The following is a 15,917-nucleotide window of genomic DNA, read 5'->3' as shown; positions in this document are numbered from 1 at the left end:
ATGGCCAGACGGAGCGAACTAATCAGACCTTGGAAACTTATTTGAGGTGTTTTGTTTCTGCTGATCAGGATGACTGGGTTACCTTTTTGCCGCTGGCCGAGTTTGCCCTTAATAATCGGGCTAGTTCTGCTACCTTGGTTTCTCCTTTCTTTTGTAATTCGGGGTTTCATCCTCGTTTTTCATCTGGTCAGGTGGAGCCTTCTGATTGTCCTGGAGTGGACATGGTGGTGGATGGGTTGCATCGGATTTGGAGTCATGTGGTGGACAATTTGAAGTTGTCCCAGGAGAAGGCTCAGCAGTTTGCTAATCGCCATCGCCGCGTGGGTCCTCGACTTCGTGTTGGGGACTTGGTGTGGTTGTCTTCTCGTTTTGTTCCTATGAAGGTCTCTTCTCCTAAGTTCAAGCCTCGGTTCATCGGTCCTTATAGGATCTTGGAAATTCTTAACCCTGTGTCGTTTCGTTTGGATCTCCCGGCATCGTTTGCTATTCATAATGTGTTCCATCGGTCGTTGTTGCGGAGGTATGAGGTACCTGTTGTTCCTTCGCTTGAGCCTCCTGCTCCGGTGCTGGTGGAGGGAGAATTGGAGTATGTTGTGGAGAAGATCTTGGATTCTCGTGTTTCCAGACGGAAACTCCAATATTTGGTCAAGTGGAAGGGTTATGGTCAGGAGGATAATTCTTGGGTGGTTGCCTCTGATGTTCATGCTGATGATTTGGTCCGCGCTTTTCATAGGGCTCATCCTGGTCGCCCTGGTGGTTCTCGTGAGGGTTCGGTGACCCCTCCTCAAGGGGGGGGGTACTGTTGTGAGTTCTGTTTTTGGGCTCCCTCTGGTGGTTACTGATGGTACTGGGTGATTTGTGTTCTGCTGTCTCTGGTGTCCACCTGTTCTATTAGCATTTGGGAGTTTCCTATTTAACCGGGTTTTCTTGTCATTTCCCGGCCGGCTATCAAGGTTATCAGAGTGTTTTGTTACCTCAGCTTCTGGCTTCAGTAATCTTCAGGACAAGCTAAGTTTTTGATTTTCTTGTTCCACGTTTTGCTTTATTTTTTGTCTTGTCCAGCTTGCATATAATTGTTTCTTTGCTGCTGGTTGCTCTAGTGGGCTGTAATTGCTCCTCATGTTCCATGAGTTGGAACATGAGTTCAAGTAATTACAGGATGGGTTTTTGAAGGGTTTTTTGCTGACCGCGCAGTTTACTTTTGTATCCTCTGCTATCTAGTTTTAGCGGGCCTCATTTTGCTGAATCTGTTTTCATACTGTGTATGTGCCTTCCTCTCATTTCACCGTCATTATATGTGGGGGGCTGCTATTTCTGTGGGGAATTTCTCTGGAGGCAAGAGAAGTCTGTGTTTCTTCTAATAGGGGAAGTTAGATCTTAGGCTGGTGCGAGACGTCTAGGATCAACATAGGCACGTTCCCCGGCTATTGTTATTTGTGTGTTCAGGTTTAGGGTCGCGGTCAGCTCAGGTTCCATCACCCTAGAGCTCGTTGGTGCTTGTCCTTTTGTGATTCCCTGCCATTGGAATCATGACAGAGCTCCCCCTAGTGGTGGCTGCAGACAGGATCTTATCATGTATCTCTGCATACAGGGAGCTCCTCCTAGCCTCCTAGTGGTGACTGCAGACAGGATCTTATCATGTATCTCTGTATACAGGGAGCTCCCCCTAGTGGTGGCTGCAGACAGGATCTTATCATGTATCTCTGTATACAGGGAGCTCCCCCTAGTGGTGGCTGCAGACAGAATCTTATCATGTATCTCTGTATACAGGGAGCTCCCCCTAGTGGTGACTGCAGGCAGGATCTTATCAGGTATTTCTGTATACAGTGAGCTCCCCCTAGTGGTGGCTGCAGACAGGATCTTATCATGTATCTCTGTATACAGGGAGCTCCCCCTAGTGGTGACTGCAGACAGAATCTTATCATGTATCTCTGTATACAGGGAGCTCCCCCTAGTGGTGGCTGCAGACAGGATCTTATCATGTATCTCTGTATACAGGGAGCTCCCCCTAGTGGTGGCTGCAGACAGAATCTTATCATGTATCTCTGTATACAGGGAGCTCCCCCTAGTGGTGGCTGCAGGCAGGATCTTATCAGGTATTTCTGTATACAGGGAGCTCCCCCTAGTGGTGACTGCAGACAGGATCTTATCATGTATCTCTGCATACAGGGAGCTCCCCCTAGTGGTTACTGCAGACAGGATCTTATCATGTATCTCTGTATACAGGCAGCTCCCCCTAGTGGTGACTGCAGACAGGATCTTATCATGTATCTGTATACAGGGAGCTCCCCCTAGTGATGGCTGCAGACAGAATCTTATCATGTATCTCTGCATACAGGGAGCTCCCCCTAGTGGTGACTGCAGACAGGATCTTATCTTGTATCTCTGTATACAGGGAGCTCCCCCTAGTGGTGACTGCAGACAGGATCTTATCATGTATCTGAATACAGGGAGCTCCCCCTAGTGATGGCTGCAGACAGAATCTTATCATGTATCTCTGTATACAGGGAGCTCCCCCTAGTGGTGGCTGTAGACAGGATCTTATTATGTATCTTTGTATACAGGGAGCTCCCCTAGTGGTGGCTGCAGACAGGATCTTATCATGTATCTCTGTATACAGGGAGCTCCCCCTAGTGGTGGCTGCAGACAGAATCTTATCATGTATCTCTGTATACAGGGAGCTCCCCCTAGTGGTGGCTGCAGACAGAATCTTATCATGTATCTCTGTATACAGGGAGCTCCCCCTAGTGGTGGCTGCAGACAGAATCTTATCATGTATCTCTGTATACAGGGAGCTCCCCCCGGTGGTGGCTGCAGACAGGATCTTATCATGTATCTCTGTATACAGGGAGCTCCCCCTAGTGGTGGCTGCAGACAGGATCTTATCATGTATCTCTGTATACAGGGAGCTCCCCCTAGTGGTGGCTGCAGACAGGATCTTATCATGTATCTCTGTATACAGGGAGCTCCCCCTAGTGGTGGCTGCAGACAGGATCTTATCATGTATCTCTGTATACAGGGGAGCTCCCCCTAGTGGTGGCTGCAGACAGGATCTTATCATGTATCTCTGTATACAGGGAGCTCCCCCTAGTGGTGGCTGCAGACAGAATCTTATCGTGTATCTCTGTATACAGGGAGCTCCCCCTAGTGGTGGCTGCAGACAGGATCTTATGTATCTCTGTATACAGGGAGCTCCCCCTAGTGGTGACTGCAGACAGGATCTTATCATGTATCTCTGTATTCAGGGAGCTCCCCCTAGTGGTGGCTGCAGACAGGATGTTATCATGTATCTCTGTATACAGGGAGCTCCCCCTAGGGGTGGCTGCAGACAGGATCTTATGTATCTCTGTATACAGGGAGCTCCCCCTAGTGGTGACTGCAGACAGGATCTTATCATGTATCTCTGTATACAGGGAGCTCCCCCTAGTGGCGGCTGCAGACAGGATCTTATCATGTATCTCTGTATACAGGGAGCTCCCCCTAGTGGTGACTGCAGACAGGATCTTATAATGTATCTCTGTATACAGGGAGCTCCCCCTAGTGTCGGCTGCAGACAGGATGTTATCATGTATCTCTGTATACAGGGAGCTCCCCCTAGTGGTGGCTGCAGACAGATCGTATCATGTATCTCTGTATACAGGGAGCTCCCCCTAGTGGTGACCGCAGACAGGATCTTATCATGTATCTCTGTATACAGGGAGCTCCCCCTAGTGGTGGCTGCAGACAGGATCTTATCATGTATATCTGTATACATTGAGCTCCCCCTAGTGGTGGCTGCAGACATGATCTTATCATGTATCTCTGTATACAGGGAGCTCCCCCTAGTGGTGGCTGCAGAAAGGATCTTATCATATATCTCTGTATACAGGGAGCTCCCCCTAGTGGTGGCTGCAGACAGAATCTTATCATGTATGTCTGCATACAGGGAGCTCCCCCTAGTGGTGACTGCAGGCAGGATCTTATCAGGTATTTCTGTATACAGGGAGCTCCCCTTAGTGGTGGCTGCAGAAAGGATCTTATCATATATCTCTGTATACAGGGAGCTCCCCCTAGTGGTGGCTGCAGACAGAATCTTATCATGTATCTCTGTATACAGGGAGCTCCCCCTAGTGGTGGCTGCAGACAGGATCTTATCATGTATCTCTATATACAGGGAGCTCCCCCTAGTGGTGGCTGCAGACAGAATCTTATTATGTATCTCTGTTTACAGGGAGCTCCCCCTAGTAGTGGCTGCAGACAGGATCTTATCATGTATCTCTGTATACAGGGAGCTCCCCCTAGTGGTGACTGCAGACAGGATCTTATCATGTATCTCTGCATACAGGGAGCTCCCCCTAGTGGTGACTGCAGACAGGATCTTATCATGTATCTCTGTATACAGGGAGCTCCCCCTAGTGGCGGCTGCAGACAGGATCTTATCATGTATCTCTGTATACAGGGAGCTCCCCCTAGTGGTGACTGCAGACAGGATCTTATAATGTATCTCTGTATACAGGGAGCTCCCCCTAGTGTCGGCTGCAGACAGGATCTTATCATGTATCTCTGTATACAGGGAGCTCCCTCTAGTGGTGACTGCAGACAGGATCTTATCATGTATCTCTGTATACAGGGAGCTCCCCCTAGTGGTGGCTGCAGACAGGATCTTATCATGTATCTCTGTATACAGGGAGCTCCCCCTAGTGGTGGCTGGAGACAGGATCTTATCATGTATCTCTGTATACAGGGAGCTCCCCCTAGTGGTGACCGCAGACAGAATCTTATCATGTATCTCTGTATACAGGGAGCTCCCCCTAGTGGTGGCTGCAGACAGGATCTTATCATGTATATCTGTATACATTGAGCTCCCCCTAGTGGTGGCTGCAGACATGATCTTATCATGTATCTCTGTATACAGGGAGCTCCCCCTAGTGGTGGCTGCAGACAGGATCTTATCATGTATATCTGTATACATTGAGCTCCCCCTAGTGGTGGCTGCAGACATGATCTTATCATGTATCTCTGTATACAGGGAGCTCCCCCTAGTGGTGGCTGCAGAAAGGATCTTATCATATATCTCTGTATACAGGGAGCTCCCCCTAGTGGTGGCTGCAGACAGAATCTTATCATGTATGTCTGCATACAGGGAGCTCCCCCTAGTGGTGACTGCAGGCAGGATCTTATCAGGTATTTCTGTATACAGGGAGCTCCCCTTAGTGGTGGCTGCAGAAAGGATCTTATCATATATCTCTGTATACAGGGAGCTCCCCCTAGTGGTGGCTGCAGACAGAATCTTATCATGTATCTCTGTATACAGGGAGCTCCCCCTAGTGGTGGCTGCAGACAGGATCTTATCATGTATCTCTATATACAGGGAGCTCCCCCTAGTGGTGGCTGCAGACAGAATCTTATTATGTATCTCTGTTTACAGGGAGCTCCCCCTAGTAGTGGCTGCAGACAGGATCTTATCATGTATCTCTGTATACAGGGAGCTCCCCCTAGTGGTGACTGCAGACAGGATCTTATCATGTATCTCTGCATACAGGGAGCTCCCCCTAGTGGTGGCTGCAGACAGGATCTTATCATGTATCTGTGCATACAGGGAGCTCCCCCTAGTGGTGGCTGCAGACAGGATCTTATCATGTATCTGTGCATACAGGGAGCTCCCCCTAGTGGTGGCTGCAGACAGGATCTTATCATGTATCTCTATATACAGGGAGCTCCCCCTAGTGGAGGCTGCAGACAGAATCTTATCATGTATCTCTGTATATAGGGAGCTCCCCCTAGTGGTGACTGCAGAAAGGATCTTATCCTGTATCTCTGTATACAGGGAGCTCCCCCTAGTGGTGACTGCAGACAGGATCTTATGTATCTCTGTATACAGGGAGCTCCCCCTAGTTGTGACTTTTGTTATTTTTAATAAGGAACAATTTCAGAACTTTTTCCACCTTTAATATCTCCCATAATTTATACAAATCCACGGGGTAAAAACAAATCATTTTGAGTAACAAAATACATATAGCAGAACTAAAATAATGTTGCAGGAATGCGAGTACCTTCTTATAATTGGGGATGTGGTTGTGTTCAAAATTAGCCAATCGCATTTACACTCATGTTACATAGTAGTCAGCACTCGGCCGCCATCATTTACAGCGATTTTGATAAACCCCATATAAATTTACGCTGTGCTACGATTTTCATGGCATTTTCTGGTCCATAAACAGCTGACAACACAGCAAAAGGATTTTTTTTAAAGTGATCATTTATGAGAAGGGTATAAAAATATAGCCGAGAAATTAGATTTACCATGGACGCTGTGAAGATGTCAAAAAAGTCACTGTTTTGCCAAATATCAGTCACGTTACTTAGAACTGGACATCTCTCAAATTTATAAAAAGGGCAAGTAGAAAATTGGTCCAGATGGCTGCCAAGAAGCCTACCGCAACATTAGAGGAGCTACATGAAATTTTTGGCAAGTTCTGGTTGTGTCCTACATGTGACAACAATCTCCCGTATTCTTCATATGAGCGGCCTGTGGGGTCTGGGGGGAAAGACGGAAACCTTTGCTTACAAAGGAAAACATCCAACCCCAAAACTTGCATTAAGTCTGCCAAAAGCATGTGGGTGATATCTTTGTGTGGAAACTTCCTGAAGAAGAAGCCTTTGAGCTTCGAAACGCGTTGAATAAAGCACCCGAACACCCTAACAGTATATCTGGATCTATTATTTGTCACAGCAGCGCAGATGTAATCCACATTTCATTTATTATATAAGCATGTGGGAAACGTGTTATGTTTGATCAGACAAAGGATATACTTTTCGGCCATAATTCCAAAACATATGTTTGTTACAAACATACCATGTCACTAAAAGATCACCATCCCCACAGTAAGTCATGGTGGAGACTGCATTTTGCTTTGGGGCTGTTTTTTGAGAGCTTTTAGTGTGGCTTTATTGAAAGTGGAGGGAAATACCGTATGTAAGGGTGTGAATATTTTTGCAACCACATTATGTTAGTGTTTTACTTTTCTTATTTCAGCCGAAAAGATTTAAGTTTGTTTCTCAATTGATTTGTACAGATTATGCAGAAATTTAAGGTGGAAAAAGTTCTGATTCCTTCCTGGTGTTGTAATTTCAGGGTCTCAGATTGTATATTTTACTTTATTCTTTATTTTTAAGGTGATTATACAATCTTTCTTCTTAGTAATGATGGTTTTACCCTGGATGATAAAGTTCTACTGAGAGGATATCACAGATCCATTATGCAGTTTACGCTCTTCGATTGGAATAAGATCCCTGTATCCAAACTTCTACGCTCGGAGGAGAATCCCAAGGACGCGCCTCAGTTGATCACTGTCACATTTCGATAATAAGATTAATAAGGTGAACAAAAATGGTGAAAGATGATAAGTCACCTTCCTGGCTGCTGAGGCTTCATATCTGCCTGTAAATATTACCCAATATTGCCCTTACCTTCAGTAATATGTACAGTCAGTATGACACTATGAATAGGACAGATATATGAATTAAAGGGCAACACTAGCTGTCAATACCATCATCTACTGTGGAGAAATAGTCTCTGGACTACATGTGACGGATAATAAAGGAAAAAAAATCTGTTGCTTTTGATGTGTATAAGTCCGTATCAAACCTCACACTGGACATCTTTGTACCTCACATAACAGAACACAAGAATCTACAGTGGGGCAAAAAAGTATTTAGTTAGTCAGCAATAGTGCAAGATCCACCACTTAAAAAGATGAGAGGCGTCTGTAATTTACATCATAGGTAGACCTCAACTATGGGAGACAAACTGAGAAAAACAAATCCAGAAAATCACATTGTCTGTTTTTTTAACATTTTATTTGCATATTATGGTGGAAAATAAGTATTTGGTCAGAAACAAAATTTCATCTCAATACTTTGTAATATATCCTTTGTTGGCAATGACAGAGGTCAAACGTTTTCTGTAAGTCTTCACAAGGTTGCCACACACTGTTGTTGGTATGTTGGCCCATTCCTCCATGCAGATCTCCTCTAGAGCAGTGATGTTTTTGGCTTTTCGCTTGGCAACACGGACTTTCAACTCCCTCCAAAGGTTTTCTATAGGGTTGAGATCTGGAGACTGGCTAGGCCACTCCAGAACCTTGAAATGCTTCTTACGAAGCCACTCCTTCGTTGCCTTGGCGGTGTGCTTTGGATCATTGTCATATTGAAAGACCCAGCCACATTTCATCTTCAATGCCCTTGCTGATGGAAGGAGGTTTGCACTCAAAATCTCACGATACATGGCCCCATTCATTCTTTCATGTACCCGGATCAGTCGTCCTGGCCCCTTTGCAGAGAAACAGCCCCAAAGCATGATGTTTCCACCACCATGCTTTACAGTAGGTATGGTGTTTGATGGATGCAACTCAGTATTCTTTTTCCTCCAAACACGACAAGTTGTGTTTCTACCAAACAGTTCCAGTTTGGTTTCATCAGACCATAGGACATTCTCCCAAAACTCCTCTGGATCATCCAAATGCTCTCTAGCAAACTTCAGACGGGCCCGGACATGTACTGGCTTAAGCAGTGGGACACGTCTGGCACTGCAGGATCTGAGTCCATGGTGGCGTAGTGTGTTACTTATGGTAGGCCTTGGTACATTGGTCCCAGCTCTCTGCAGTTCATTCACTATGTCCCCCCGCGTGGTTCTGGGATTTTTGCTCACCGTTCTTGTGATCATTCTGACCCCACGGGGTGGGATTTTGCGTGGAGCCCCAGATCGCGGGAGATTATCAGTGGTCTTGTATGTCTTCCATTTTCTAATTATTGCTCCCACTGTTGATTTCTTCACTCCAAGCTGGTTGGCTATTGCAGATTCAGTCTTCCCAGCCTGGTGCAGGGCTACAATTTTGTTTCTGGTGTCCTTTGACAGCTCTTTGGTCTTCACCATAGTGGAGTTTGGAGTCAGACTGTTTGAGGGTGTGCACAGGTGTCTTTTTATACTGATAACAAGTTTAAACAGGTGCCATTACTACAGGTAATGAGTGGAGGAAAGAGGAGACTCTTAAAGAAGAAGTTACAGGTCTGTGAGAGCCAGAAATCTTGAAGGTTTGTTTCTGACCAAATACTTATTTTCCACCATAATATGCAAAAAAAATGATAAAAAAACAGACAATGTGATTTTCTGGATTTTTTTTTCTCAGTTTGTCTCCCATAGTTGAGGTCTACCTATGATGTAAATTACAGACGCCTCTCATCTTTTTAAGTGGTGGAACTTGCACTATTGCTGACTGACTAAATACTTTTTTGCCCCACTGTATATATATGTATATTACCTAAGCACTGCCCGCTACAGATTAACAAGTAACTAATACTGCAACCTGCATACAAGAATATAACTACTATAATACTGCCCCTATGTACACTAATATAACTACTATAACACTGCTCCTATGTACAAGAATATAACTACTATAATACTGCTCTCGTGTACAAGAATATAACTACTATAATACTGCCCCTATGTACAAGAATATAACTACTATAATACTGCTCCCATGTATAAGAATATAACTACTATAATACTGCTCCCATGTACAAGAATATAACTACTATAATACTGCCCCTATGTACAAGAATATAACTACTATAATACTGCCCCTATGTACAAGAATATAACTACTATAATACTGCCCCTATGTACAAGAATATAACTACTATAATACTGCCCCTATGTACAAGAATATAACTACTATAATACTGCTCTCATGTACAAGAATATAACTACTATAATACTGCCCCTATGTACAAGAATAGAACTACTATAATACTGCCCCTATGTACAAGAATATAACTACTATAATACTGCCCCTATGTACAAGAATATAACTACTATAATACTGCTCCTATGTACAAGAATATAACTACTATAATACTGCCCCCTATGTACAAGAATATAACTACTATAATACTGCTCCTATGTACAAGATTATAACTACTATAATACTGCTCCTATGTACAGGAATATAACTACTATAATACTGCTCCTATGTACAAGAATATAACTACTATAATACTGCCCCTATGTACAAGAATATAACTACTATAATACTGCTCCTATGTACAGGAATATAACTACTATAATACTGCTCCTATGTACAAGAATATAACTACTATAATACTGCCCCTATGTACAAGAATATAACTACTATAATACTGCCCCTATGTACAAGAATATAACTACTATAATACTGCTCCTATGTACAAGATTATAACTACTATAATACTGCTCCTATGTACAGGAATATACAGTGGGGCAAAAAAGTATTTAGTCAGTCAGCAATAGTGCAAGTTCCACCACTTAAAAAGATGAGAGGCGTCTGTAATTTACATCATAGGTAGACCTCAACTATGGGAGACAAACTGAGAAAAAAAAATCCAGAAAATCACATTGTCTGTTTTTTTAACATTTTATTTGCATATTATGGTGGAAAATAAGTATTTGGTCAGAAACAAAGAATCAAGATTTCTGGCTCTCACAGACCTGTAACTTCTTCTTTAAGAGTCTCCTCTTTCCTCCACTCATTACCTGTAGTAATGGCACCTGTTTAAACTTGTTATCAGTATAAAAAGACACCTGTGCACACCCTCAAACAGTCTGACTCCAAACTCCACTATGGTGAAGACCAAAGAGCTGTCAAAGGACACCAGAAACAAAATTGTAGCCCTGCACCAGGCTGGGAAGACTGAATCTGCAATAGCCAACCAGCTTGGAGTGAAGAAATCAACAGTGGGAGCAATAATTAGAAAATGGAAGACATACAAGACCACTGATAATCTCCCTCGATCTGGGGCTCCACGCAAAATCCCACCCCGTGGGGTCAGAATGATCACAAGAACGGTGAGCAAAAATCCCAGAACCACGCGGGGGGACCTAGTGAATGAACTGCAGAGAGCTGGGACCAATGTAACAAGGCCTACCATAAGTAACACACTACGCCACCATGGACTCAGATCCTGCAGTGCCAGACATGTCCCACTGCTTAAGCCAGTACATGTCCGGGCCCGTCTGAAGTTTGCTAGAGAGCATTTGGATGATGCAGAGGAGTTTTGGGAGAATGTCCTATGGTCTGATGAAACCAAACTGGAACTGTTTGGTAGAAACACAACTTGTCGTGTTTGGAGGAAAAAGAATACTGAGTTGCATCCATCAAACACCATACCTACTGTAAAGCATGGTGGTGGAAACATCATGCTTTGGGGCTGTTTCTCTGCAAAGGGGCCAGGACGACTGATCCGGGTACATGAAAGAATGAATGGGGCCATGTATCGTGAGATTTTGAGTGCAAACCTCCTTCCATCAGCAAGGGCATCGAAGATGAAACGTGGCTGGGTCTTTCAACATGACAATGATCCAAAGCACACCGCCAGGGCAACGAAGGAGTGGCTTCGTGAGAAGCATTTCAAGGTCCTGGAGTGGCCTAGCCAGTCTCCAGATCTGAACCCTATAGAAAACCTTTGGAGGGAGTCGAAAGTCTGTGTTGCCAAGCGAAAAGCCAAAAACATCACTGCTCTAGAGGAGATCTGCATGGAGGAATGGGCCAACATACCAACAACAGTGTGTGGCAACCTTGTGAAGACTTACAGAAAACGTTTGACCTCTGTCATTGCCAACAAAGGATATATTACAAAGTATTGAGATGAAATTTTGTTTCTGACCAAATACTTATTTTCCACCATAATATGCAAATAAAATGTTAAATAAACAGACAATGTGATTTTCTGGATTTTTTTTTTCTCAGTTTGTCTCCCATAGTTGAGGTCTACCTATGATGTAAATTACAGACGCCTCTCATCTTTTTAAGTGGTGGAACTTGCACTATTGCTGACTGACTAAATACTTTTTTGCCCCACTGTAACTACTATAATACTGCTCCTATGTACAAGAATATAACTACTATAATACTGCCCCTATGTACAAGAATATAATTACTATAATACTGCTCCCATGTACAAGAATATAACTACTATAATACTGCTCCCATGTACAAGAATATAACTACTATAATACTGCCCCATGTACAAGAATATAACTACTATAATACTGCCCCTATGTACAAGAATATAACTACTATAATACTGCCCCTATGTACAAGAATATAACTACTATAATACTGCCCCTATGTACAAGAATATAACTACTATAATACTGCTCCCATGTACAAGAATATAACTACTATAATACTGCCCCATGTACAAGAATATAACTACTATAATACTGCCCCTATGTACAAGAATATAACTACTATAATACTGCCCCTATGTACAAGAATATAACTACTATAATACTGCCCCATGTACAAGAATATAACTACTATAATACTGCCCCTATGTACAAGAATATAATTACTATAATACTGCCCCTATGTACAAGAATATAACTACTATAATACTGCCCCTATGTACAAGAATATAACTACTATAATACTGCTCCTATGTACAAGAATATAACTACTATAATACTGCCCCTATGTACAGGAATATAACTACTATAATACTGCCCCTATGTACAAGAATATAACTACTATAATACTGCCCCTATGTACAAGAATATAACTACTATAATACTGCCCCTATGTACAAGAATATAACTACTATAATACTGCCCCTATGTACAAGAATATAACTACTATAATACTGCTCCTATGTACAAGAATATAACTACTATAATACTGCCCCTATGTACAAGAATATAACTACTATAATACTGCCCCCTATGTACAAGAATATAACTACTATAATACTGCCCCTATGTACAAGAATATAAGTGCTATAATACTGCTCCTATGTACAAGAATATAACTGCTATAATACTGCCCCTATGTACAAGAATATTACTACTATAATACTGCTCCTATGTACAAGAATATAACTACTATAATGCTGCCCCCTATGTACAAGAATATAACTACTATAATACAGCTCCTATGTACAAGAATATAACTAGTATAATACTGCCCCTATGTACAAGAATATAACTACTATAATACTGCCCCTATGTACAAGAATATAACTACTATAATACTGCCCCCTATGTACAAGAATATAACTACTATAATACTGCCCCTATGTACAAGAATATAAGTGCTATAATACTGCTCCTATGTACAAGAATATAACTACTATAATACTGCCCCTATGTACAAGAATATAACTACTATAATACTGCTCCTATGTACAAGAATATAACTACTATAATGCTGCCCCCTATGTACAAGAATATAACTACTATAATACAGCTCCTATGTACAAGAATATAACTACTATAATACTGCCCCTATGTACAAGAATATAACTACTATAATACTGCCCCCTATGTACAAGAATATAACTACTATAATACTGCTCCTCTGTACAAGAATATAACTACTATAATACTGCCTCTATGTACAAGAATATAACTACTATAATGCTGCCCCCTATGTACAAGGATATAACTACTATAATACTGCTCCTATGTACAAGAATATAACTACTATAATACTGCTCCTATGTACAAGAATATAACTACTATAATACTGCCCCCTATGTACAAGAATATAACTACTATAATACTGCCCCTATGTACAAGAATATAACTACTATAATACTGCTCTTATGTACAAGAATATAACTACTATAATACTGCTCCTATGTACAAGAATATAAGTGCTATAATACTGCTCCTATGTACAAGAATATAACTACTATAATACTGCTCCTATGTACAAGAATATAACTACTATAATACTGCTCCTATGTACAAGAATATAAGTGCTATAATACTGCTCCTATGTACAAGAATATAACTACTATAATACTGCCCCTATGTACAAGAATATAACTACTATAATACTGCCTCTATGTACAAGAATATAACTACTATAATGCTGCCCCCTATGTACAAGAATATAACTACTATAATACTGCTCCTATGTACAAGAATATAACTACTATAATACTGCCCCTATGTACAAGAATATAACTACTATAATACTGCCCCTATGAATAAGGAGTTGTAAATGCAGGACTGTTTCTTTGAATATTTGCTCAGTATGAGGGGAGTCGGTGTGGGATGTAGCAGTGCTCTGCTTTGCCTCCATGCTCTCTGGATTATACCGCCATACACGACAGGCTCACACACATTGGTTTGTAGAGATGATAAACAGGTTCTACCTTCTATCAACAAATCAGACTTTACCAGTTGAACATTTTGACATTGCTTTAGTTTCGGCTTTTTTTCCTCTAACCTTCCAGGAAGAGCGGCCACATGTCTACCTGATCTTAACGGACAAAAACATTTACGTAACCCGCACGGAACATCTGTTGTGGACGATCCCGAAAATATCGTCAGCGAGAGACAAGTTGGAAACTGTGCAGAATGTTATGATGAGAGGTTGGGATGGTTGCGCCTCCTCGGGACCATATGGCGGGATTCCTGGGTTCTTCATAACTTGTGAGTGCCATAGGTTTACCAGCCATGGTCCTCCCCGATGAGCTGGGTCTTCTCCTGGAACTTCATTGACATCAAGAAGTCACTCACTGTTCTTCCTCGCTACCAATGATCTAGTAAAAAAAAACCTTCACATTAGAGTTCAATGGCATCTGTGAAGATCTTGTCTTAAAGGGGATGTTCAGATTTGTGAAATTTTCTTATTCCTTTTCTGTAAAATTCTGTCTTACGGGCTTCCTCTCTACAAGACCATCTCCCCTTCACCAGAATGGTCAAAAGTCAAAGATTTTCTCTCTCTCTAGAGACCCTGATGAAGAGTCCATCAATAACACTTGTTCCAGTGTAATGCTTCCTTTCTCCAGTGGTGGCGCTGTAGGGACTCTAACCACTTAGGACACGATTTATGACTTTTTTTTTTACTAGTTTTTCCTGGTTTTGGGCTGTTTTTTTTTTTTCTTTAGTTGTGCTCCAAGTTCTATTTTGATGGTATTTCTACTCATTCTTCTCTTTTTGTAATCCAGATTTCCTCAACGAACTCCTTATTTGTGACGCTTTAAAAAATAGCACAACTTTTTACACCAAAATAATTAATCAGAAATTTTTTGCACAAATGTTAGAGCTGCACTCAAAAAGTGAACGGATCTCGAGACTTTTTGACTCAAGAAGGAGAAAAAAAAAGTTAAAAAAAAATAAATAAAATGAAAATATTACAGGCAGGTTTGTAAATTATGCAAAAAATAATTTTAACACTTTAGCGCAAACATCAGAAACGGAAACTGCAAGATAATAAAGAAAAGTGACTTAAGAGGATGAAAGGGACCATTAGCGCTTGGACTCCCCACGGTTAAGGCTACTTTCACACTAGCGTTAACTGCAATCCGTCACAATGCGTCGTTTTGCAGAAAAAACGCATCCTGCAAAAGTGCTTGCAGGATGCATTTTTTCCCCATAGACTTGTATTGACGACGCATTGCGACGGATTGCCACACGTCGCATTCATCGTGCGACGGATGCGTCGTGCTTTGGCGGACCGTCGGGAGCAAAAAACGCTACATGTAACGTTTTTTGCTCCTGACGGACCGCTTTTTCCGACCGCGCATGCGCGGCTGGAACTCCGCCCCCACCTCCCCGCACCTCACAATGGGGCAGCGGATGCGCCAGAGAAATGCATCCGCTGCCTCCGTTGTGCAGTGCGTTAAACGCTAGCGTCGGAATCTCTCCCCGACGCACTGCGACGGGGAGATTCCGACGCTAGTGTGAAAGTAGCCTAACACTTGTTATCTGCCCAATATCAAGAGACCTTGGATTTGTTTTTCATCCTCTTAAAAGGTTATAAAATTGTAAAGATATTTATACAAATAACTTTGCAATTTACTTCCCAGTGAAAATATTCTCTTTTCTCAAGAATGGAGATATTTTTAAGTTTATAGTCTATGGATCGTTGCCAAGTTACCGGCCACCT

At 42.2% G+C, this 15,917-nt stretch overlaps 1 protein-coding gene across 4 annotated transcripts in view; it reads left to right on the top strand.

Annotated features, from left to right (window-relative positions):
• The window catches only part of LRRC72 (leucine rich repeat containing 72), a 66,532-nt gene that overhangs the window by 45,534 nt on the left and 5,081 nt on the right, over positions 1-15,917 (top strand). Inside the window, exons 9-10 of one of the 4 annotated variants that reach the window (XM_069729300.1) lie at positions 7,181-7,359; positions 14,260-15,124. In XM_069729300.1, coding sequence (XP_069585401.1) covers positions 7,181-7,346 — 166 coding nt within the window. In that variant the 3' untranslated portion in view covers positions 7,347-7,359; positions 14,260-15,124. Of the gene's footprint in view, positions 1-7,180; positions 7,360-14,259; positions 15,125-15,917 lie in introns of those variants that run through there. The other 3 variants (XM_069729302.1, XR_011313931.1, XM_069729301.1) reach the window with 3 other exon arrangements.

Source organism: Ranitomeya imitator, chromosome 6 (assembly GCF_032444005.1).
Source record: "Ranitomeya imitator isolate aRanImi1 chromosome 6, aRanImi1.pri, whole genome shotgun sequence".
In the NCBI taxonomy this organism is placed as follows: Eukaryota; Metazoa; Chordata; class Amphibia; order Anura; family Dendrobatidae; genus Ranitomeya; species Ranitomeya imitator.
This window is presented reverse-complemented; position numbering and strand designations above follow the sequence as displayed.